Source organism: Phyllostomus discolor, chromosome 5 (genome assembly GCF_004126475.2).
Source record: "Phyllostomus discolor isolate MPI-MPIP mPhyDis1 chromosome 5, mPhyDis1.pri.v3, whole genome shotgun sequence".
NCBI classification, from domain to species: domain Eukaryota; kingdom Metazoa; phylum Chordata; class Mammalia; order Chiroptera; family Phyllostomidae; genus Phyllostomus; species Phyllostomus discolor.
In genome coordinates, this window is record NC_040907.2 from 143,803,535 (window position 1) to 143,829,864 (window position 26,330).

General features: G+C 44.8%; 1 protein-coding gene across 1 annotated transcript; it reads right to left on the reverse strand.

Moving 5' to 3' along the window:
• Positions 1-1,002: 1,002 nt before the first annotated feature.
• ACTA2 (actin alpha 2, smooth muscle) lies at positions 1,003-17,634 on the reverse strand. The gene is made up of 9 exons (XM_028512443.2): positions 17,498-17,634; positions 13,656-13,810; positions 11,947-12,075; positions 9,259-9,369; positions 7,737-7,821; positions 7,209-7,370; positions 5,501-5,692; positions 4,065-4,246; positions 1,003-1,294 (listed from the first exon to the last, which is right to left on the reverse strand). The coding sequence occupies exons 2-9, from the start codon at positions 13,782-13,784 to the stop codon at positions 1,151-1,153; spliced, it is 1,134 nt and encodes a 377-aa protein (XP_028368244.1). The 5' UTR covers positions 13,785-13,810; positions 17,498-17,634; the 3' UTR covers positions 1,003-1,150.
• Between the last annotated feature and the right edge of the window lie 8,696 nt (positions 17,635-26,330).

Here is a 26,330-nt window from a genome sequence, read left to right on the forward strand (position 1 = left end):
CTCGCACTGCCTATACCCCATAGGCATTAACCTTGGCCCCAAGGTCTCTGCAGGGAGCTGCTGCCCAGGGACAACTAGTGGCTGTTTATGCCACTCGGTCGTTCACACCAGTTGTGAGCTGCCCAGGCAGCTAAACTGCCAGGGTAGAAAAGTGCTTTGAGATGAAGACCCATAAGCTCAGGGAAGGTGTTTTTACACATCTTTGCACCTCCCAGGTCAGATGGGTGAAAGAGAAGTTGAACTTGGCAGCTCCCCTATGTAATAATATTAAAGGAACAACTTCTGTTTCTTCATCTATAAAATGGGCATGATAATAATATTTTCACCACACAATTCTGAAGAGCAAGTGAGTGAAATTATGTGCAAAACCCTCGGTATGATGATTGACACCAGTGATCCTTGGAAAATATTATCTGTCCCATCCCTTCTGGTGTAAATATATCTTTAGTATCCTTTTCAGAGACAGATATTGATCAGGAGAAGGGAAACAGATGATCCAGATGCATGATGAGATTTTAGAATAGTACTTAATGATTTTTTAAAAAGTCTGTTTCCTTTGATAAATGTAATACCTTCTACTAAAATATATTTATTAAGTTTAGTATGTTTATATATTAAAAGTCATATACATGTGTATATATAATACATGTATGAATGTATGTAAACACATACACCCCCATTAGGTAAACTGAAGTTTTAAGAGAGCAAATATGATGACTATGCAAATTGTGAAATCAGCGTGGATTATCCTATTGGTAGACTTAAATCTACGCTTATATTAATCTCCTGTGTATTTGCAATTCTTTTTTTCCCACCAACAGCATTTACTTGGAACTTCCCATGTTTATGTGATTCCTCTACCCTGTGCTGAGAAATTTACACATACATCTTAGTCGTGTCATGTACTTGGCTTCACCACTAGAGGGAGCCACGGTGTAACGGATGAGGTCAATCTAAGAACCATGTGATAGCTGGGTGTCAATCAGAGGCCAAGGCCACAGGTTAAAGATAACATATTTCAGATTTATTAAAAAACACGTAGGCAATGAGTCAGAGCTTTGGCTAGGAATGATATGGAGAAGAATTGAAGGTATTAGTCCACAAAACATTCACAGTTGTGTGCAAGAAACAAAGAGAGGAGGGAAGTATTTTAGAAGCATTTGCGGTGCACAATGGATGGCCCGGCCTCATCGTACTCCTGTTTGCTGATCCACATCTGCTGGAAGGTGGACAGAGAGGCCAGGATGGAGCCGCCAATCCAGACAGAGTATTTGCGCTCCGGAGGGGCAATGATCTGTTGGTAAAGATGAGAAAGAAGGGCCATTAGTACACTAGGGCAGAGCCTGGGCTGCCACCAGGGTCTAGATTTGGTGGGTCTGGCTGAGGTGTCAGGGACACTGGGGACAGTCTGGGCTGTCAGATGCCCAACTTTAACCCTAATCCACGGGGGCGCTCATGGCTTGTGGATTTAGAGATTCTTCAACGAGCACACTTGCTTTTCTGGCTTCCTTTACTCAATCTATTCCAAAGCATTCGTCCCACCTCCACCACATTCAGTCTGCTGTTGTGCACATTGGAAGTTGGCCCCAGATCCTGCAAGGCCTCCACTTAAGAGCCCTGATGATGTCTTTGATTTCTGTAAGTTGTGCCTCAGAACTCAGCACAGCACACTCTGTACAGAAACAACCACCAGGGCCTTCAGTGAGAAATTTGATTGTGCCAAACGTTTTCCCACCTGGTCAAGTCCACTGAGGTGCACCATTTCACAATGAGGGGCTCAGGGCTCCCTGTTGGGAGGGTCGTGTGCCTGGGATAGGTCCCGGTTACAGGCACTGCCTGGCCATACCCATAGCACAGGCCCAACATGCAAGAGGATGCTAAAAACTTTTTTAAAGATTTTATTTATTTATTTTTAGACAGAGGGGAAGGGAGGGGGAATGGGAGAGAAACATCAGTGTGTGATTGTGTCTTATGCATCCCCTACTGGGGACCTGGCCTGCATCCCAGGCATGTGCCCTGACTGGGAATCAAACCAGCGACCATTTGGTTTGAAGACTGGTGCTCAGTCCACTGAGCCAGGGCTAAAACTTCCTAAATAACTGAATGATTCAGGCACAGAGAGCAGCAAATCAGGCCAGGGTTCTTGCCTACCTGCAGTAAATCCCAAAATGGCCACAGTTGAACAATTTTAAATTCCATCCCAGACTTGGATATTTGGGTAGAAATGAATAAGGATATTTCAGTCAAACAGACAATTTGTTTCTGAAACCAGGATTAAAAGATTTAATTTCTGTTTATCCTCCAAACTCTGGTTGAACATTTATTTTTAATTTATTTTTAGAGAGAGGGGAAGGGAAGTAGAAAGAAGGAGAAACATTGATGTGTGGTTGCTTCACATGTGCCCCCTACTGGGGACCTGGCCTGCAGTGGCCTACTGGGGATTCCTGGACCTTCCCATCGAGCATGTGCCCTGACTGGGAATTGAACCAGCAACCCTTTGGTCAATCCACTGAGCCACACCACCTAGGGCTGAACGTTTATTTTGAATACAAGCAGTTAATATTTACTGAGCATGTTTTATGTGCCAGACACTATGTTAGGAATCTGTTTTAACATGCATTATCTCATTTAATTTTCATAACCACTTCTAAGAGTATTAAATTACTCCCACAGTGCAGAGGAGGAAAGAGAGACTGAGAGAGGTTTAGGTAATTGGCTTGGCTCTCACTGGTTGTGTGCGTGTTAAACCCAGGATTCAAACCCAGACCTCTCCCAGGTGTTTTCTGGTTTTGTTTTGTTAGGTTTTAGAAGTAAGCTTTTGGGGGGATAATTTTAGATTTACAGAAAAGTTGTAAAGAGTATGCACAGAGTTCCTGTAAACCCCTCATCCAGTTTCAGTTTCCCTTAATGTTAGGACCTTACTGTCCTAGGCTTTTAATGGTTTTCTCTTACCACACTGGAGCCCAAAGTTCCACATTCATTTCTATTCAAAAAGCCAAGTTTGGAGAACTAGGAACGCTCCACTTGAGCAAGCCATAGTCTCTCTCTGTAATTTACCTCCAGTCTAGGTTGGCTTTGTCAGTGAGCCCAGCAGCTGGCTTCATCCTCCTCCATCAGTGTAGGAGAGAAAGGAGGTCAGAGCAGATCAGAGGGGCACACACGGAGGCACCAGTTCTAAGAAAACAGTCCCTTCTCTCACTGTGAAGCCTTGCAAAACTGATACTGCGGAGAGATTATGTGCTTCGGTCTAGCACTCTTTTATGTGACTGACATAGCCTTTCCAAAGAAAGAAAGAAGAGAGAGAGAGAGAAAGAGAGGGAGAGAGCAAGAAGTGCAAGTAATGGAACCTATTAAAATACTTCCTGTGTGTGTGAACTGCACCTGGGCTGCCCCCTCACAGAGCAATAACAGCTTCTGTGAAATCACCAGTCCCGTGCAAGGTTGCTTCCAAAGAATGATCTGTTTAATCTCTGGGCTGCCTTAACTGGGACTCAAAACTCACACAATACAGGGGTCCTGGGTGGCTCTGGAGTCATCCTGTGCTTTTGAGCCCTTGTATCAAAAGGTGTGCAGAGAGATAAAGATCGAATTCTCCTTCCTGGCCACTGAGATGTGATCGTGTTTTGTAGTGGGAGAAGAGTATACGATAGTGAGTCTACAGGGCTTACACCTCTTCAGAAATATATCTGGCTCCTCTGTAATTTTTTAAAAATGTTCTACACAGGAGATGCACTATTTCGTGATGAGGAAACACAACAAACTATGTAGTTTAAAGAGATTGGGCACATGAGCAGCTCTGTCGACCTCTAGTGCAGCTGCTAAAAGTAGCTAATAGACAAGGATGATTATAAATTAAATTTTGTACAAGATAATTTGACCTCTTTTATGAACTGGATTGACTTATATTCCCTAAGGTATGAAACTTATGGTCTTGGACCCACTGCCTAGCCCTAAAACCTGTGAGCGCAGGAAACCAAGATATGGTCTCTGAAGAGTCCTTCACGTCTGGTGACAAGGTCAGCATCACCAGCAGCATAGCCATGGGGCCTGTCACTGAACTGTACCTTGATCTTCATGGTGCTGGGTGCTAGGGCCGTGATCTCTTTCTGCATGCGGTCAGCAATGCCAGGGTACATGGTGGTGCCCCCGGAGAGGACGTTGTTGGCATAGAGGTCCTTCCTGATGTCAATATCACACTTCATGATGCTGTTGTAGGTGGTTTCATGGATGCCAGCAGACTCCATCCCTGGAAAAGAGACACAGGCCATGGTCCTTGGTTGGAGGGTAGAACCCACATCGGACACGGAAGATCTACATGGAAGATCTCACCCTGACTGGAACTAAGCAGACATAATGATCTAGGGACCACCCATCTCGGAGACCAAAAGGTCCTTGTAATGCTCAACGTCCTCCTACCTCTCGTCTAGTGTGGGGGCCCTCTAGCAGCACCCCTGGGAGGGTGGGAGCTGCCATATCACATCACCTATTTTCAATGGACTCACTGCTGTCTATGGTTTAAATCAGGGCAAAGTCTTGAGTCTCCTTCTAGGAGGTTCCACACTGAGCCAGGGTCACAGCCATTGCTCAGAAGGCTCCCAAGTCTCTTGGGCTGCCACCTCATTGTCACCCCTCAAAGCAACATGGAGCTGAATCATCAGAAAAGTGCTTCATCCTATTTGGACAAAGACTCATTTTTTTTCAGTCTTGATAACACTTTTTAATCTGAACTTTTTTGTTAATTCCTGATGTGTGTCTTTTGAAAAGAACCTCTAGATGGCCCCTCATCTTTTGCTGTGCTGTGATGAATAATAAAAAAAATAGTAATAGCAATAGTAGGAATAATAATACCTAACTATTCATTACTGGCAGTATCTAGCAACTGTTGCGTGCTTGTTCTGGTCAGCCCCTGGGCGAAGTGCTCCACACACGTCTTGGGTGGTGCTCGCAGCCACCCTCCGCCCTCGGCACGGCTACAGTCCTCCCCTTAGTGACGAGGACACTGAGGCGTAGGGAAGTTACGAGACTTTCCTGAGAACCTGAAAGTGGAACCAGCACTCAAACCCAGGCTCACCGCTCCCAGAGCACGCCCTCTATAAACAGCTATGCTAACCTTTCTCTCAAGGTCAATGCTAATTTAAGAAGAGGTTCTTCTGTTTTCCTCTCCTTCTACCATTTCCAAACTCTCAGCATTCAGCACAGTATTCCTACCCACCCTGTGGCTCCACTCTGTCCTAAGCACAAATAACGCTTGCTTTCACCCTACACCAGACACCGAGAATGCTTCTGGCTTAATTGCAACATAGTGTTTTGGAAAGAAAACTCCTTTCCTGGCCTTGAGTCTTCCCACTTGACATATGTGACACTTTTAGCCTCACCCTGGTTTAGAAATGGTTTGGTCTTGTGGCCCCAGCACATGCAGAAAAGCGCTGATGGCCAAAGGCCAGCTGCGTAGGGGCAGGGAGGGTGATCCCCCCCTCCCAGGACGGACGCTGCTGCCTACCGATGAAGGAGGGCTGGAAGAGGGTCTCGGGGCAGCGGAAGCGCTCGTTCCCAATGGTGATCACTTGCCCATCAGGCAGCTCGTAGCTCTTCTCCAGGGAGGAGGAGGACGCGGCCGTCGCCATCTCATTTTCAAAGTCCAGAGCTACGTAGCACAGTTTCTCCTTGATGTCTCGAACAATCTCACGCTCAGCTGTTGAGATACAAACATTAGGGTTTGCACAGGTGGTAAAAATCCACCTCTCTTACCTGTCTCTCCCACAATACTGCTTCCTTCAAAACAGTGTATAAGTTTGATATTCTGCAACCCAAAATCCCTGATGGTAATTAAATTATAGGTCCACCAGGGAACCACTTCTGTTCCTAGGAGAGTGTGTCACTCATGGTAGACCCTTGGTAAATAACGCCTGGCCAATGCATGATGGGAATGAAATAAGCTGGCTGGAGAAAGGCACAGAGTAGGAAATCTTCTTGTATATTGTATTTTTGCAAGGTTAACTGATCACCCTGTGTTATAATTTTTTATAACAATTAGTTATATTGGATTGTTTGGTTGACCTGGAAGTAATGCTGAAGCAGCCCCTCTGGGACCCCCACAGTTTTCAGAAAAGCTTTGGCAATCCATGTCACCTGGTCCAGGTAGGTTCCAGTTCTAACCCTTGGCATAGCCATCACCTTCTGGAGAGGGGCAGGCCCTGGCCAGGGTTAGGGTTAGGGTTAGGGTTAGGGTTAGGAGTCTGCAGTGGTGCATATAGTAGCAGGTGTGGAAGAGTGGACAGGTGACACCTTTCACACTCCCACACTCTGAAGTTCTCAGCTATTGGTTCCCTCTGGGAACCTTTTAGAGGTATCTGGGGGGTTCTTGGTGGGGAGCAAAGTCAGGAACAGAATTAATGTAACTCTCTACTCCTAGAGGAGACTTCAGCATCTTCAGGCTCAAACTTGGAGTCTAGAATAAGCCACAGGCATGTCCAGAAACATAAACATTTAAACAACACCAAACTGGTGAGGCGAGGTCAGGCAGTTAGGGCCAAGGGCACCAAGGAGGCCCCAACGTCTCTACAACCTCTGCCTCTGCCTCTTGTGGACGGAGACCCGGTGGTTCCGGCTCAGAATCCAAAGCCGAACATCTCACTGCCTGCTGGATTGGTGGTAACACTGGCTGATAAGTCCTTCCTCCTGCTTACTCTGCGCTGGGTGTTCCACGTGCGTTATCTCACTCAGTACTCTGGACAGTCACGCCAGAGATGGCCCTTGACCACCTCCATTTACAGATGAAGAGACTGTGGCCTAGTGAGATTGTGACACTTGCTTGAGATCACACAGCAAGTGAGTGACAGAACTGGGCCCAGGCCCTGGCTGGGTGTCTCCAAAGACTTCCAGTCACCATGGCCTGCTCTCTCCGGTCCCTGCACGTTATCTTCTCTACTTGTGAGTGGAGGGGACTTAAAAATGCTCAGAAAATACAACTCTATCATACTAGATGGTTATTACTATTCTTGTCAAGGAGACAGTAGAATCATTTTGCAGTTTCACCCAGTTTAAAGAAAAAAAAAAAAAGCCACGCCTGGCTCTGGGCGGAACAGTCAGGCCCGGCCACCAGCAGGACTCCCTCCCGCCTCTGCCCCAGCTGGTCACCGGGGTCCTGTTGTGATGAGGAGGAGCACACTGCCCCTTCACCCTCCGCCTGCTGTTCCCACGGGCCTCACCTGTAGTCACGAAGGAATAGCCACGCTCCGTCAGGATCTTCATGAGGTAGTCGGTGAGATCTCGGCCAGCCAGGTCCAGACGCATGATGGCGTGGGGCAGGGCGTAGCCCTCGTAGATGGGCACGTTGTGGGTGACACCATCTCCAGAGTCCAGCACAATGCCTGGGGGACATTGGGCACAATAAAAGTCACTACAGCGACTGGCGGGTGGCCACTGGCTGGCCTAGTAGAGGGGGAATTTCTAAGCCTCTTATTTGAAAGAAAGAAAGGAAAGCATTTGGAAGGTCAGGAAAGGGGGAGAAGACTCGGGGAAGAGAAAGAGTAAGAAGAGAGGAACAGTAAAAGTGCTGCTGGAAATAGGAGCTCAAGGGCTCGTTTTTGTAGATGATGGGAAGACCTGTGAGGGCTGGGATTAGCCCTGTCAACTCTTAGTAACCCTCAGTGACCTCAGCCCACGCAGGTATAACCATCCAATCCTGGAACTGCTGGTGTCTTCAGTGGAGGCTCCGCTCCCCCCCAGGCACCTACCAGTAGTACGTCCAGAGGCGTAGAGGGACAGCACCGCCTGAATAGCCACGTACATGGCCGGGACGTTGAAAGTCTCAAACATAATCTGCAAAGCCATCCAAAGAACTAAGTTAGTGATGCTGCCAGGCTTACCAAGACTGTTCAAGAAAGTGCCTTCTTGTCAATGAATACAGATCTTAATTTCTCTGGTATAAGGAAAGAGGCCTTTTAAACCTGGAGCTCAGACTGGTTGTGACCAGCCTGGTTCTGTGGTTTGTCTGAGGTTTTACTTAATCAGTTCTACTTTTTCATGTAGGGGCTGGGTCACTGCCATCCCTAGAATCTGAGGCCACTCTGGTTGCAGGGGAAGGAGCCCTATTTCCTGCCAGATGAGAATTGCTTGCTGGTAACAGAGGGACTGCATGTGGCCAGAGCCCCTCCAAGTCACTCATCACGAGTTTGTGTACACTGAGATGTCCAGCCCCCATTTCTCCATCTGCAAAACCCTCCCAGCTCCGACTGTTCACTAGAATGTGTGAGATCATTTGCTGGAGAGCCATAATTCTCAACTAGTTTCCTGCCTTCACACCACGCACAGGAACAACAACGCCCATCAGAAACAGCGTCTGGCTACGTGGAGCGATTCCCCAGCACACAGGTGTTTCCCTGCGCCAGAGTAACTGCTGGTTGTTGCTGTCAGCACCGGGAGCTCCTCCCAGGAAAGGACCTTGCAGTCTTGAGGGTCCACTCCAGGCTCTGCCATTTCTACCTGTGTGACCTTAGGGTATTCACCTAGTGTATTTGAGCCTTGATTTCTTCATTTACATATTTGATAATAATAGATCTTGCTTCACACGTTGTTAACATTTAAAGAGACAATGCACGTAAAATACTTAGCCCAGTGCTTAACCACAAGTGAGTATGAAATTGACATTAGATGTTTTTATTGCAAAGCTCCTCCAAACCGGAAACTTCGTCTGGCTGGTGGAACGAATGGTTTTCTGCTGTAAGGCCTTTGGGGTTCAGACAAGTCACAATGTAGACAATAATAACTATCGCTTGTTAAGTATTTAGTACACCAAACACCAAGGTATACATTTCACATTTTGCCTCACTAACCTTCACATCAACCTTTTGAAAAATAATGGTACTAACTTTCCCAACTGTTAAAGGAGGAATCTGAGGCTCAGAAATTAAGTGGATTGCTTAAAGTCACATGGCTAACAAATGACAGATGCAGTTTTCAGACCTTGATTCCAGAACCAAAATTCCCCACTTTGCATCCTCCTACATTTTCAAGTGACTTCTTAGATGTTTTTAACCTGAACTTGTCGTTTTTTGAATTAAATCTTTTACATGTCTTATTGCTCTCGGAGGTCGAAGGGGTGTCGTTTCTGTGGTAAGAACGTGAGCACCGTTAGGATGACCCTGTCCTTTGGGGTCCCCGAATGCCTGGGAAGTTGTCGGTCTCTGCTGCCCTGTGCAGTCTCTGCCACACAGACTTCCCCAAACCCAGAGTGCTGGGTCTGGGGTGGGCATTTACCTGGGTCATTTTCTCTCGGTTGGCCTTGGGGTTCAGGGGTGCCTCGGTGAGCAGGGTCGGATGCTCTTCAGGGGCCACACGAAGCTCATTGTAGAAGGAATGGTGCCAGATCTAGGGGGAAACAGAGCAGAAGCACAATGAGGGAATGGTGTGGGGGTACTACAGATCCCAAAAAGGGGCCAGAATGAGCTACATGAAACCAGGACCAAGTACTCATTATGTGTCCACAGTTCTACCAAGGCAGAGACTGAAGCTGCAGACTCTGAGGAACTCGCCCAAGGGTTTATGGCTCGTAGCTGAATGAACAAAAACCCAAACCCAGGTCTGTGAGGCGGGATGGAGTAGTGGTTAAGGGTGCAGGCTTTGGCATCAAATCTGAATTTAAGTCCCAGCTCAACCACTTGTCGATTGTGTGAGCTTAGGCAAATTTTAGCCCTTTTCAGCTCCAGTCTCACCATGGCTGATATAAAAATCATCAGCATGCCTTTGTGAGATTTAAATAAGCAAACCCCAGAGTTACTATTTCACCTAGTGTCTGGCCCAGAGCAAATGCTATTATTATTCAACTGTGTCTTCTTTACCCCCTACTTCTTCCATTTTAGTTAATGTTGACAGGGAAATGACTTAGTTTAGTCAAGTAAAAGGACAAATGAATGAAAACATAAATGGGTGGATGAAGCTGACCTGAAGACCTAGTTGCCATTTTTTAATACTTTGGGGAAATCTCCTTCTGCAGTGTATGCTAAGAGAAGACAGGTCACCCTGCCTCCAGTCTCCATCCCCTGCACCCCTTTTGCTCTCCGGGCCTGGGGGAAGCCTGCCTCCATTGGGGCACTCTGGGTATTGCACTCATGGGCACAAGTCTGGCCTTCGGGTGTTTCCAAAGCCAGAACCTGTTTACAGTGCATTTGTGTGAGTGTACTTTGGACACAAGTGTGCTTTCTCTTTCTCTTTAAGCCCTGCGTGCCATGAAGAACAAACCACTGTACAAAAGGGATAAATTGATTATTTTTTAAAGCATGAAAATTCTCCCCTAACATCAGGAATATTAGATTTATCTAGAATTAAGACAAAACAAGAACTGTGGTGAAAGATTATAAATTAACAAAAGCAAGATCAATTTGATACACTCTTTATCTTGTTCCAGTTTCTTCGGTTTTGAATTTGTGGTTCCTGGAAAGGAAATGAAAGACTTCTGAGAGTTCTTTGATGGAGCAAAAGTATCAGACAGAGTATTCGAGAAATCCTGCCAGTCATGTTGCTGTGGTTACTCTAAAGCATCATTTAAAAAACAACCAATTCCCTGCAGCCACTTTGAATTTGAATATTAGAAATTATGAAATGCTTTATGCATTCTAAAGAACTTTCTCCAGGGGTACATATTCTGTGTTTTAAAAATCATTGTCCAAAGATACAAGGATATGTTTACTGTTTTAGAGGGGGTGGGAGGCAGAGAGAGAGAGAGAGAATGGATATGAAAGAGAAACATCAGTCAGTTGCCTCCTATAGGCATCTTGCCCCAGGATTGAACCTGAAACCTAGGTATGTGCCCTGACAGGGAATTGAACCTGCAACCTTTTGGTGTACGGGATGATGTTCTCACCAAATGAACAATATGGCTAGGGTTGGGTATGGGGTGGGGGTGGTAGACATTCTGAAATGCTGGCAGCTCCATGGAGAAAATCTGAAAAAATATTTGCTCCCTGTTATTAATATCCTCTCCTCTGTGCAAACCACAGTGTTAACCAAATCCAGTCTCTCAAGAGCAAGCAAAGCTAACGAAATGCAATTTTTGTAGAGAAGCCAAGGTTCCAACATTATTATTGATAAATTCTAGCAACACTATTTCTCTTTTAAACTGCTAAGTGTGTGTGTGTGAGCGCATAGAGCTGATAAATAAAAATCCAGATGTTGTGGTTCTAATATATTTTGCTGCATTTAAAATATTTTATGTCTCTCATTATTTCTTCCGTTTTTTCTCTGACCACTTGTGCTTCTATGATGCCTAATAAAACATCAAAATCCCAGAATTTGACTCATCTCTTCATTAGCTCTTTTACATGAGCTTGGGAGATAAAGACTTTACTTAAATGTAACACAGAGAAATACTTTTAAAAATGTATCTACTTAAAAAAGTTGTCAGTTGTTGTGCCCCAACACGTTGAGGGACAAACAGGAAGGCGCTGAGCCCACAATGTCACAGCCCTCTTTTCTGTAATGAAATTAAAATACTTAAAAAAAAATACTCAGGGTGAGTTCATGAAAAGCTTTCATGAATGAGTGGGGTGAGGCTACTCCCAACACTTTGTGAGCTCTGTGGCTGCAGAGCACTGGGAGCCACGCAGCCTCCGAGGAGACAAGGGCCATCCTCTTGGCAGCCACTCAGCCCAGGCAGGTGCTAGGGGGTAACCCACGCAACTGAGCAATAGACCATTAGTTCCCACTGCTGGCAAAGGATGACTGTTCTCACCCACGGAACTGCCTTCCTCTGATTAGTTTATAAACCCTGTTAGGCAAGGAATTTTTTTTAAAGAAATGCTTCAGGATTTATTTTTCCCAGTCAGTGATCATCTAGAAAAAATATGAACAAGTAAAAGCACAGTTGGGCCTTGGTAGCACCGAGCTTTGAATCAGTGCCCGCAGGCATTACGCAGCCCGCAGGCTCAGCCCACAGGGAAGCTCTAGTACCTTTTCCATGTCGTCCCAGTTGGTGATGATGCCGTGCTCTATCGGATACTTCAAGGTCAGGATGCCTCTTTTGCTCTGTGCTTCATCACCCACGTAGCTGTCTTTTTGACCCATTCCCACCATCACTCCCTAAAAAGATTCAGCGCATTAAAGTCAGCTTTTCCCAGAATTGATGAATTGATGACAGTCACAAAGGGTTAAATTATTAAAAGATAAAGTTCCTCTTTTGGTACCAACAACAATATGCCAAGCCTTATGATCACTATGTTCTTTTTTTCCAGACTTTATTGTTCAATTACAGTTGTCCCATTTTTCTCCCATTACTCTCTCCTGACCTACGCACCCCTGACCTCCCACATTCAGTCCTTCCCCTGCCCCATTGTCTTCGTCCGTGGGTGCTTCATACCTGTTCCTTGACTGACCTTTCCCCTTCTTTCCCCTCTTATGCCCATCCCCCCACCCCCCTGGTGATCACTGTGTTCTTGAGCAACGCCCCTCAGTTGATTGGAAATTGACCTGAATCGGCCTCCAGATGACAGAGGGCCGCATGGGTGACTTTACCAGTGTGCTGTGGCTTCTGTGTTCCTTGTTGAGTTCTGGCAGAGATTGCATTTGTCTGCTTTGGCACTATACTATAAGCTTATTGCCTGGCATATATTTGTCCTGCAATAATGACTCGTTTAATGAATGCATGAAATTTTACATATAAGTTAAATGGCACTTTGCCTCTTATAAGGAGGCAACTTTTAAAATTGTCACCTACTTAATAGTCTATGAATGTTATTTTTTAACATTATGAGCAAAAGCACTATATCTACAAATGACCATTCATTGCTTAGTTTCCGATGGATAAATTCATATTGATCAACATTAAGACATCTGTCAGATGTATTGTTTTTCACCATGAAGGTGATGCTTAAAAAAGAAGAAAAGAAAGAATTCTCCTCATTACTGGAATTTTAAATTGCCCTAGAATGACCACCCTAGAATTACAAAACAGTCACGGCCACTGTAGATCCATAAAACATCTCTACAGCACCTTCAGCAAAGAAACAGAGTTCGTTCGCTGAGCGAGGCGTCTATCACTTGTTGTTGTGAATACACATCAAACTGAGAGCCGTAAATACCAGTCAGGTAGGCTCGGCGTGCAAAATGCATTTCTGATGTGAAGGATGATTTCTGAGAAGAAATTCTCACTTTTACCTTGTGGCTGTCACCAACATTTTGTTTATATATATATAACGTTATGTAAAAATTTACCATATGGCTGTGCAGATATGTTTCATTGGCAGCTAACTGTAAAATTACAGCTGGTAAATCTTACGTTCGTCTAACCTCAAGCTCTTTGAGAATGAATGACCCGAGCTTTCAGTGCAGTTTCTCTCTGAAGAGTAGCTATGGTGTGCATCAAGCAACTCATCAGTATTTCTGCTGCTAGAGATGATAATGGCAATGATTATATTTAGACAAAAAAACTTATGAAGATGGGGCAGACTTATGTCTGATAGACACTCACCAGATAAGTTATGTTGTATATAAAATTGGCACTTAGTCCTCGACGTTAATCATCAGAGGTATATTTTTAGCAAGGTTACATGATTTGGGGGCAGCAAGCAATAGGCAATCTGTGCACACCGGCTGACACGCAGGCGTAGAGGGACCTAACCCATAGCGCTGTTCCCAAACGGAATTGACAGAATTGTGCTCACCTGATGTCTGGGACGTCCCACAATGGATGGGAAAACAGCCCTGGGAGCATCGTCCCCAGCAAAGCCGGCCTTACAGAGCCCAGAGCCGTTGTCACACACCAGGGCGGTGCTGTCCTCTTCTTCACACATGTTGGCTGAAGCCGAGTAACAAGGTCCTGCAGGGAACAGGGGGAGGTTGCCCCAGCTGTAACCTGGCAGCTGCAATACTTACCCAAGTTCTACCTTCCAGGCCGGGATGGGGGACCCCTCTCTATTCCTAGAGCACTCTTGGCTGACCTTTATCTAACACAGCATTTGTCTCAAAGTACTTTAATTAAATTTCTGGCCGTTTATAAGTCAAGAGTCAGACTTTCACGTTCACACAGGTGGCCTCCAGCACAGTGGCTGGCATGTCTCGCGAGCTCGTAAACATTGACTGAACGAGCACAGGAATGAACAGCTGCAAAGCACAGACGGGACCATCAGACCTGATCCTCACAGGGACAAGTCACTTGTCATCATCTGTTAAAGAAGTATTTGAAATTTGCTGTCAGCATCCACCCAAATTCATATTTGTAAAGGTATAACTTAAACTTTTTTTAAATGTAGACTTTGAAGGATGGGCAAGCATGTGAAAGGCTGAAATGTTTAATATAAAATGTTTAAAAGAAAAATCTCTTTTGAATCCCAGCAACTTTTATTTTGCCCTTGGAAAAACACTAGAACCAGCAAAAAATCTAATAACAAGGTGTTTAAATCACAAGGGCCGAAGTTACTCTCCATTAATAAAAATCATAGCTAACTTAACAGTCCAACAAGATGGGGGAGAATCCAGTAAATTGCACATCATTCAGTAGGATGCTTTGCTGCCATTAAGAGGGGTTAATAAACAGATGAGCACAGTTATATTCTATTATAAGAGTAATAGGTTAGAGAAAGTAAAATCATATGACACCATTGAAATATATTTTTATACATTACAAAAAAATTAATCATATTCACCAAGATACGGATGGGGGTTGTTTTGAAGTAGTGGGTTTTATAGGTGTTTTTAATTATCTTCCCTGGGGTCTGTATATTTTCTAAATTGAACATGTATTCTTTAAATAATAAAATAACATTTTAAATAACCTACTCTTAAGCTTGGATCCTATGACAAAATCAGAAAGGCAAGGGCAAAAATAACAGCTTACCAATTTGGGATATTGAAGGCCTATCAGAGAACATTTTTATCAATGCCCTTATTTTTACAAATGAGAAAACCCAGGGGAAGTGATTTGCTCAAAAGCAAACGGCGTGAAAGGCAGAGGTGCACCAAGGCTACCACTACGCCCTGGCTTTCAATCCAGACTCCCTTCTGTTTTTGCCAAGCAGAATGAGGAGGGAACATCTGTAAAGACATGGACCCCCCAGAATTCTCCACCTGACTTGGAGATTTTAGGATTTCAAGGCGAGGAAGACTCTTCTCAGTTGGTGAACTCACTATACACCCAGACCTACATATATAAAAGGCAACACTTTTAAGGAAATTTCTGGGAAGTCAGAAAAGAAAGACTAAAAGCATGAAATCAATGCGTCGTTCCAAATGCCTAGAACTTCCACAGGAAGGCCTCATGTCACATGACCCTTTGCAAAGGGCAGGAACCTCAACTGAGATGTTATATTTTAACATGCAGGGCACACACTATTATCCCCAACTGACATGCAAGGAAGCCAGTAGCCAAGGAGTCCAGGTGACTTCTCCGAGATCCCCAAACCGGTCGAGTTAGGGCAGCGGAGACCCCAGAGCACGGTGCCGACCAGCGTGGACTCTGGAGTCAGACTGCCTGCCTTTGCGTCCAGATTCCACCACTTAGAAGCTGTGTGGCTTAGTGAACTACGTAATATCTCTAAATAACAGCATTTTTTAAAAAACCTCTAAAACAGCCATAAATCGGTATATATCACATAGTGGTTTTATGAGGACTACATATTTTAAAAGCATTTAAAATAATTTACAGTGTCTTATACATTATGAGTTCTTAATAAATATTTGTTTCCCTTTTTAGGAAATCAATACTTTTAAATACTTGTTTTAAATGACTGGTATAAATATCATTAGATGACTATGATTATTATTCAGATCTTTTTATTGCTAGTCTTTGCTTTCTTTCCACACTGCCTCCAGGCTTAGGATGGAAACCCTCATCTTTTGGGTTCCACTTGCAGGAATGGAAACTGGGCCTGGAGAAAGGATTGCCTTTCTTTTCTCATCCTTCCCTTCCCTCTCCAGACGCTGCATTCGTGGGGATTCAGCATCTTTCCTAGCAAAGTAAGAAGCTGGGAGACAGGTGAGAAAAGAATATAAGGAGACTAATCCAAGAAGCAGTTAGGGGCCCAAAGCATTTGTCAGAAGCGTCAGCCCGGGTCACAGGCTGTCTTTGGATGTGCTAAGCAGACTTTCCAAACCAAAAGTAAGAGCTGAAAGCAGGATGAAATATATCAATAGGACACTTTAAAAATACGACAGGATGCTCAGCATGAATACCCATTCTCAACAACCCTTTTGTTTGGGCAGGGAGGATTGGGGGAGTGTTTGAACAGACTGCAGGAGTAGGCTGACCCTCAGCATCAGCTAGCATGTAGGAGAAAAGCTCAAAATTCACGAAATGTTATTTTATTTAGTAAACAATGTCCCGGAAGTATTTTATCACCTCTGAAAGGAGCACTGTCATTACAGAAGAGGCCTGTGTGTCCCCGGAAAGGAGTTGCCTCAGTGGTTTACAACCCTTATCTAACCTGCCTGAGCAAAATGGTCTGGAGCGCAGCATTTCCTAATTAGGTAAAACACACTCGAATGTCTGCTTTTGGAACTGCACCCGGGTCAGAGGGTTTGCTCCGACCGGGTGCATCTCGTGCCAAAAATGAGTAGCTAGTTGGGGGGGTGGGGTGGGGGGGGGGGGGGAGAATGTTGCAGTTCCCCGCTCATTGGTCTTGAAAAGCAAACCATATTTAGTCATGATCACAAAATGGAAGGAAAAATCTCAGCATGAAAACTCCCAATTTCGGGCTGAAGCTGCCAAGCCCTCATTAACAGCGAAGTTCAGCCTAGGGTGGCAGGGCTGGCTCCACCTTCCCTCTGGCCTCCTGAGGCCGACAGAAATGCAAACCAGACATCCAGAAGGCTGACACCAGAACAGCTGTCAGATGATTGCCCTGCTCCCTCCCTCTGATTTGCAGAAAAAGATTCAGTTGGTTTCCTGCTGCGCTCTGCTGCAAATGACCCAGCTACCGTACTGCACATCCTAAACCATAGGCTCGCAGTTGCACACAAGAGACATAACCTTCTCACAGAAGACACTGCCAATTAGAACCAGAGGAACCCAGAAGCAAATGCAAACAGCCAATACCAAAGACTAACCAACTAAAATCCACTTCCGGACACTTTTGCTGCACTAAAAATCCAGTCCAGTGAAGACTCCCTTCACCAAATCTAAACCACAAATACTGGAGTTTCCAGTGCCCAACTATAAGTAAGTGTGTAACTTATGCAAATTATAAAAATGCAAACAGGTAGATTGCATCCCTGAAACATGTAACAGGATGTTGGCTTTTGGCTCAGTATAAATAGATCTTACAGGTGACACAGAGATTTCATTCCATCTTCCTCTCCCTCTCTTCCTTCTCACCAAGCTGCTTCTTAGCCTTCCTTTTAATGTCAGGTAATTAGAGCTAAAAGCTACAATCATTTTAGTAGTACAATTTTCATTCAAACATTTCAGAGGGCATAAGCCCAGCCAAGTCCCTTTGGACGAGGTCCGGTGATCCTGGATAACATCAGAGCTGCTGGAATCTGTGTCACATCCCTGGGCTCTGCTACTTACCCTGACAGTGCTGGCTGGGCTTCCCGGCTCTGGGTGATGTTCAGGGAAGCTGAACGCCCGAAGGGTTATATAGTCCCTTGGCCTGTTCTCCTCCCACTTGCTTCCCAAACAAGGAACAAAGACAGACTTGAGCCCGTTGTTCAGTCTAACACAGCCATATAGGGACCTCAGCACAAAACTCTCTAATCTGGGTGGCCAGAGGCCTGGGTCTCTTCCACTACATTCCACTGCACTGCTCATGAAACGGGAGGCAGCTCAGCTGCCTGTGGGAGATAAACACCCCAAGCCTTCAGAGCAACTGCTGAACCTTCCAGAGACACTGAGCTCGTGTAAGGGGACAGGCAGATGCAGGCTCGGCTTGTTGCACATTCCTCAGAAGGTGCCAGCCTGCTGCCCCGCTGGCAGTTTCTAGTGAGCTGAGAACAGAAAGAAGTGGACTTTTAAGAACTCTCCAACAAAGGTGGCCAGCAGTAAAGAAGGATATTCTTTCCACTATTCATAAATAGATCGAGAGAACGGTGATTTTATGGTAGCCAATGCTGTGTTTGTAAATCAAGCCCATGACCGGTGTGAAGGGGGTAGGAACTGAAGTGGAGACAGGGCTGAAGGGCTGTGTTTCACGGAGGAACTTGGCAGCCTGCGTTCCCATAATTACTTTAATTCTTTGCTACGTTAGATGTGTGTGCTAATTTGAGCAGTTTCGCAGCATGATTAGGGTATATCCTTCGAGTAGAATGTCCATGCAGGATTCTGTCACAGAAGCAGTTTGAGAGAAAAAAGAGCATGCTTAAGGGAAATCTCTCTGATCCTCCTCTCTCCCTGCTGGCCCGTGTGACAGGTGATAGAAGAGCAGGTGGCCCAGGGATTTCTCGAAGACAGACACTGCATGAACGTAAATGTGCGCTTGAGCTCTCATTCCCAAATGTCAACCGTCAGCTTCAATGGTTTTACACTGGTCTGCTTTCCTCCTCCCAGCTAAAGCTCTAACTCAGTTTACGATAAAAATACTTTTGATGCATGCCCTGAGTATTTCTAGACTGCTGACGTCTGACATGTGAAAAAGAAAATCCCAGAATGAATGGCTTTATTTTACAGCTGTGGCGATCGATTCACTCATGCTCCTGTGCCTGGTTTGTCTAGTTTGTGGCATGCGCACACACACACACACACACACACATATGCATATATATACACATACATATATATATATGTCTCTTTAAGAAATTGCACTGTTGGTTATTTATAATTTTCAAGTAGCTTAAGACTAAATGACAACAGATTTCTCTGCATTTTTCAGAAAGTTGTCAACTGTGTCTAGTTTTTATCAACCAGAAAATAGAACTGTCCGAATGTTCAAATATGAAGATGACACAGTACAACATAAAGCCGAATATTTGGATTAAGCCTGTGGTTTTCCTAACAGGGATCATGTGAAGTAAAAATTCCATATTTTCCTGATTAAGGGACAATTTGAGTAGAGGTGGGATCCTGCTCCTCTCGCCTCTGTCTCAAGCTGTGTCTGTGTAGTCCTTAGTAAGTTTACAAAGTAAACGTTCCTTTAAACACCAGAGACAAGCGTTCGGGTGTTTACCTTTATGATTCTTATTCATTTTCTGCCTTAACTGTAGTGCACATCTACAGCCCTGACAGTACTCAGGCCACGATGACATGAACATGCTGGAAGATGCCTCAAGGCTTAGTTTTTCTTCCAAGCTTTTTTCCTTTCTCTTCCCTCTCCTCCCCCCTTCCCTTCCTCCTTCCTTCCCTCCTTCCCTCCCTCCCTTCCTTCCTTCCTCCTTTCCTTTTTCTTTCCTCCCTACTCTCTCTCCCGCAACCCTCTCTGAAAATAAATTTCTGAGCAGGAGATTAAATTGTCTCATTGTCTGAGTTTGAGATTTATGCTTTTATACCCCATCCAACTGTCTTCAGTGAAAGAAAGCAGCTCTGGATGAGAATGTGCATGTGCAAAGAAATCTCTCTAGTGGCCAGATACTCTCTGGGGCTCTCGGCCATGTATCCAAGAAGTTACCCAGCAGTTAGAAAAACAGTAGTGTCTGATGACTTGGTTGAGTTCAGAAAAACTATAAAAGAAATTCTAAACTATAAGCACATACTCAAGAATCATCTCCAGATGTGTTGTTCTTAAAACATCATACGCCATTTTGGTAGCATTATTCAGTGATGATTTATTGTAAATTCTTTGAGATCTGGGACAATTTTAAACCTTTTCGGGGCCCAGTCCAGAGCTGAGTAAGCAGTGAGTACTCAACAATTGCCTGACAATTTCTTACTCTTTATCCCCAGTACCTTATAGATTAGGCCACAGCAATACTGGCAAACATCTCTATAATATGGATATGTATTAAGGGAGATGATTTTCCACTGCTGTTGAAAATTTGAGCTGTAGGAGTTGTTTCCTCTAGCCTGGTTGCACTCATTAGCTCGTTTGCTCAGCTCATAAAATTCATTTTGTCTGAGAAGACAGTGAAAGCCAGGTACCCTTTCCTTCTCCCATGCTTGAAATTCTCGAGGTTCTGGAAATCTCAGAACCAAAGGCTGATTCTCCTAAGGGAGTCAGCCCACACAGATGAACTCATCAAACCCATGCCCGCACGGTGCTGACTGTCACCGCATCTGCAGGGATTTGCCAGGCTCCGTTCTGTCCTTCGCTGGAGTGTAACCCAGATTCTTCACGGTAAATTTGATTTGATGCCTCCTGTGGGGATGTAAGGACTGGTACTTGGGAAATATGCTAATTCTCAGTAGATGGTATTTATTTTCATAGTGTTCTCACTCATTTCAAAATCTGAGGAACTCAAAGGAACCCACATACGAGAAGACAGTATGCATACTAAAGGTGAGAGAAACATGCACCGGAAAGATGAAATGCAGCCAGTGGCCACTGGCTCTCAGACCTTATCTTGTATAGAGGCAACAACGTTTGGATCCATACACAAAGGATTTTGATCCAGAGTTCAAATTCTAAGTCTATCCCTTACTCTCCCTGTGCCCTCTCTCTGCCTTAGCTTTCTAGGAAAAACAGGGTTAATAATTATACCTTATTGCAAGGTGGCAATGAGATGTGAAGAGTTAATGAATAAGAAGTACCTAGATCCCAGCCTCGCCCCTGGGGAGCACTGTGTAATTACTGCCTATTAGTGTCATGGGGTGCTCTGCAGGGGGACGGCGGAAGTAGACGTGAGAGAAGCACTTTCTCAGACAACCGGAGTGCAGGGAGGTAAACACTTAACCGGGGAGGGTGACACCCTGCGCTAGTTTCCTGTTGCTGCTTCAGCAAATTACAGCAGACCTACTGGCTTCGAACAATAAACATTTATTATATTACAGTTCTTGTGGCCAGAAATCCAAAATAGGTTTCTCTGGGCTAAAATCAGGGTGGTGTCCTTCCTTCGGGAAGCTCTGGAGGAGACTCTGTTTCCTCTTCGTTTCCACTTGCTGGAGGCCGCCCGCCTTCCTCGGCTCCGGGCCTCCCTCCGTCTTCACGGCCCGCAGGCAGCGTGGCGCCTTGCAGCCCCTCTTTCCGACTCCGGCCACCCTGCCCCGGCCTTAGAAAGACCCTTGTGGTTGTATCGGACCCTGCTGAGCCGTCAGGATAATCTTTGCACTTTAAGATCATTCACTTAATCACATCTGTAAGTTCCTTTAAAAAAGAAATCTGTTTCAGATAACACATGTAGGGGCTTCGGGGAGGCCATTGTTCGGCATAGCGGGGGCGCCCATCCCATCACACACTCATGTATTTCCTGTTGCATGCCATGCACTTACAACAGCTTCTCGGTTAAAAGTTCGTTCACCAGTGGCATTGACGTGAGATATATTACTAACATGTAATGGGTAATTAAGAAAGAGCATACCAGCCCTATCTTAGGAAAGGGATCGGAAAACTAAAACTGTCTGTCCGTGATCTCAGAAAGGACAGACAGAGAAGCAGAGTAAGCTTGTTCACTCCTTTAATCTTTCAGTGTCTAGAATATGTAATGTGTTTCAAGATTAAAAGGGCACCTTCAAGCGTTTTATTTTATTTTATTTATTCCTGTATTTGTACAAGAACAAAATACATGTCGAATTGCAGAATAGCACCTTGTCAGATTTGGGAGCCAGAAAAACTTTTAACATTTTTGCTGTGACTAACAGATAACTTGTGAAATTAGATTAACCATGAAGAGCAGAGCGCTTTAAAAGCGGAGTTAAACTCCTGGAGGACGAGGGCACTGTTTACTGTCCCTTACATTTGGCCTGAGAAGTAAGTAGCGTGCTCCAACATTTCTCTGAAAGTACTGAACAGTGGACTTTGCCACTAACAAATCAGATGAACTCCCCCACCTTGGACCTTTGCCCATGCTGTTCCTGCCTGGAACCATCCTTCCCAATCACCTCTCTAACTCCGCCCCTCACTGAAGTTTTCTGGCACGTTCTACTCATCCTCAACTCAGTTAGGTGTCACCACACCCCAGTAAGCCTTCCCTGCCCACCTCCACCCCCAGTTTTGAAGCGGTCCCCCTCTGTTTGCCTGTACCATACCATGTCCATCTCTCTCAAAGGACTTGCTACATTGTTCTATAATAATGCTTCTAACTCCCAGTCCAGACTACAACATGTTGCAAGGCAAAGACTAAGTTGAGTTCATCTTTGCCTCCCTAGAGCCTAGAACAGGCAGTAAGTGTTTCTTGAACTGAGCTGCATCAAACACAGAAGATGCTTAATAAATGGTTTTTAAATAGTAGAGGTCAAGGGTATTATGAGGAGAAGGTAAATAATAATAATACTAATTCGTATTTATCAGATAGTACTATGAGCTATTTTCTCTACGTACAGGAGCTCATTTGACCTTCACGGCAACCATAAGGGACAATATTGTTCTTTTTTTACAGGTGAGGAAATAGAGGCTCAGATAAGCTAATGTCTTGCAAAAGTCTTTACACCTAGTAAATGGTGGAGCAGGGATTCAGACCCAGACATGCCTGAGTTCCACCAGACTGAATTCGAGCAAATACACAGAGGTGTGGGTAGTGGCCTGGGTGTCAGCATTCACCAAGCTAACAGGAAGCAAGAGCTTAAACCATCATGCAAAGGCAGCTGACTTCACTATTCAGTATCTCGGCCTCCTGAAATTCTGGACACACAGACAATGCTGGCACCAGCTGGCTTAAGTTACAGAAAACACCCCCAGCATCAGCTCTTCGCTCCTATGTGGACTGGACTCAAACCTCCCAGCTTCTGACTGGCTGGAGCTCTCCCTCACAAAGGCCTGGATGTCTAGTGACTGGCCTGGTTTGCCTATGACTGAGGGGTATCCTGGGATATGAGACTTCCAGTGATTGAGGAAGTACGGGGCAAACCAGGATAAGATGTTTATTCTCCACCAATGATAAGAATGGCCCATCCTATGGATTTTTTATAGAAAATGTTTAGGGACTCTTCCTCTTGCAGAAGACCCCAACTATCTCTTCTACACCAATGGTATAGACCCACTTTGTCCAACAGAACTTTCTGCAATGTTGAAAATGTTCAGTACCTGCACTGTCCCATACAGTAGCCACTAGTCACATGTGAATACAGATCACTGCAATGAAGGTAGGAATTGAAATTTTTATGTTATTTAACTTTAATTAAATTTATATAGCCCCATGTCACGAGTGGCTACCATATCGGACAGCACAGGTATAGAAAATTATTACTAAACTTGACTCCGACTCAAATTACCTAAGGGGATTTTAAAAATTCTAATGCCGTCTGACTGGCATAGCTCAGTGGATTGAGCACAGGCTGTGAACCAAAGGGTCACCAGTTTGATTCCCAGTCAGGGCACATGCCTGAGTTGAGGGCCAGGTCCCCAGTGAGGGCCATGTGAGAGCCAACCACACATTGATATTTCTCTCTCTCTTTCTCCCTCCCTTCCCGTCTCTCTAAAAATAAATAAATAAACATTTTTTAAAAAATTCTAATGCCTAGGCCACACTTTAGACCAATTACACTTGAGCATCTGGGATGAGACACAGGCATCAAAAGCGCACCCAGCTATGAGCACCTTCAGAGCAAGCCGGGCTTCTCAAAGCACCGTCTGCAAGTTGACTGCCCTGGAGTCAACAGAGAGTGTGTTAATAATGCAGAAAACCGACCCCGCCCCCCAACACACCTCCTAGGTCAAAATCCCTGGGGAAGATCCCAGGTTAAATTTTTTTAAATAAACTTTTCATTTTAGAACAGATTTGGGTTTACAGAAAAGTTGTAAAGATAGTACAGTTTCATACACCCACACCCAGCTTCCTCTGTTATTAACATCTTACATTAGTGTGGTGCACTTGCCACAGTTAATGAACTGACAGTGTTACCTTGTTATTAACTAAAGTCTATCTTTTATTCAGATTTCCTTCTGTTTTTTTTTTTTTTGTTCTGGGATCCCACCCAGTTGACACCACATTACATTTAGTTGTCATGTCCCTTTAGGGTCATCTTGGCTGTCACAGCTTCTTAGACTTTTCTCATTTTTAACAACCTTTACAGTTTTGAGACGTACTGGTCAGGTACCTTGCAAAATGGCCCCCAGTTGGGAATTGCCTGTGTTTCATGTGTGTAGGCTGAGGTTCCATGGTTTGGGGGGTAAAGCTCCATTCTCATCACTTCCTTTCAGGTGTCTGTGCTATCTAGATGAACGATCACCAGTCACCCGGCTGAGACTTGTCGGGTTTCCCTGCTGTAAAGTTACTCCTCACTCTACCCCTTCCGTGCTGCTCCTCCCCGATAGGAAGCCATGTGCACAGTCCACAGCTAAAGGATGGGGAGTTATACTCCATCTCCTCAGGGACACAGAATCTACATAAATGATCCAGAAGAAAATCTATTTCTGCTAGGATCCTCCATGATTCTTATCCATACTGAAATCTGGGAATCACTGGGCCAACTGGGCAGAATCACATGATGTCCCGGGGTTCTTTCCAACCTGATGACACTCCCATTCTGAGTGTGGATGGCATGGTAAATGGGTGGATTTGCTGGGTTTCTGTGGAGACTAACTGAGAGTCACTTATTTAGTCTGGAAACCAAGCCACGGATCTTCTAGACACAAATCAGTGAATAAATATAGAACTGTTGATATTACCACCATGCAGTGTTTTGGAATTGGAACCCAGCATGTCAGAGGAGGAAAAATATATACCCACGAGGATATATATAATGCTTTGGACCAGAGTCATGGATACAGACAAAGAGTCAGCTAAAGAAGAGAAACTATCTGTCGTATCAACTAGAGAAATGGTGTTATGGTGGAGCAAAGGATCCTGGGATAAGGAAGACTGTGTGAAGAGGTTCACGTGGCCATGAGCAGTACAGGGCACTTCAGAGCTACAATAGCATTACGAGCAACGGCAAACATTTATTCATCCATAAGCACGTATTAGGCATCAATTTTTGCCATGAATATACCCATTCTTGAAATTAGGAAACTGAAGGTGAGTTTAAGTAACTTACCCAAGGTCACACCGTTATTGACTAAAGGGTTTAGGATTCAAATTCAGGTCTGTATGACTTTGAACTTGATGTTAAAACAAAGGATTAACCAGCTGAATTCTTAGAGGATGAGGGCATTCCCAGAGGTGAGCAAAGGACGTGCTGCACACACAACAGCTGAGAAGCAACCCTGTTCCCGCTCAGGAAGGTGGAGCAATGAAGTATCTTTATTAAAGTCACTGACTTCAGTGAAATGACAGAGGAAAGGCAAACTAAAAATGAAACCAGCAGCAAGAGTTTGGGGACATGAACTGTGGAGAGAGTTCATGGTGTACAAGATAATTCAGAAACTCTTTTTATCACTAACGAAAGCCTTGAACTAGTAACAAAGCTCCAGGAGGACAATGTTCTACTATTGCCATTGGTAAGCCATAGAAGGTCTGGATCCCTAGTTGGCTTCAGCAAAGCTGCAGTTAGCAACTTGACCTCTGGGTTTCTTAAGGCATTGATCAGCAGAATGTTACATTTTAAATGACCGAGGAAATGGCCGCTGGTATGTGGCAAGGATGGGAGAGGCACAGAAGCCTGGCCACACACAGGAACCGCTCTGAGTCACTGAGAAGGCTGAGTCAGAGGCAGAGGCCCGGGGGAGACACGAGGGCTGCCCGCCACACTGAAGCGATGAGGGGCAGAAAAGCGGGTGTCCTTTGTGCTCCTTGTGAAAGTATAACCAGCAGCATGGGTTACCTCTGCAAGGAAGCAGACTTCGTTCACGTTCACCTAGAAACCTAGGTTAAAGTTTCTAACAACCCATTAACAGGGGACAAATTGCTTTATGGGACAGAGAGTGCCTTGTCCATTGAATTAATTAACTGAAAGCAATACGGTTTCAGGGCTGTGACAGAATGGCTTCCTGTACTGTGTGGGAAGTTTGAAGAGACCTGTAAGTGCCCTTTAACTGTTTGACTCTCCAGCCTTTCCATGCTGCCTGAGTGACACTGTGCTGGGCCTTGAATGTGTGCTACTGCCCTTCGAGGGGGAGAGGTCAATCTTTGCTGTTAAAAATATGCAACATGCAGCTATAATGGTGTGACGCCTTTCCCAATTCGGCTGAGTTATACACATCAGAGGAAAACTGAATACAGGCATGCAGAGAGCTGCCACAGTGTCTAAGAAAGACCCCTGGCGTGGGCATTGCTGTCCTGACTCTGCCACCAGAAAGCTATTGTGACTTGCCCAAGATCTTTGCATCTTTGGTTTTCTAACTTATTTCTAAAATGAAAGTTCGTCTGAGCTATTTTGCCTCTCAGTTTTCTCCTAGTTCTGACATTCTGTGTGCTCTTCCCTTGTCCTTATCTTACAAACA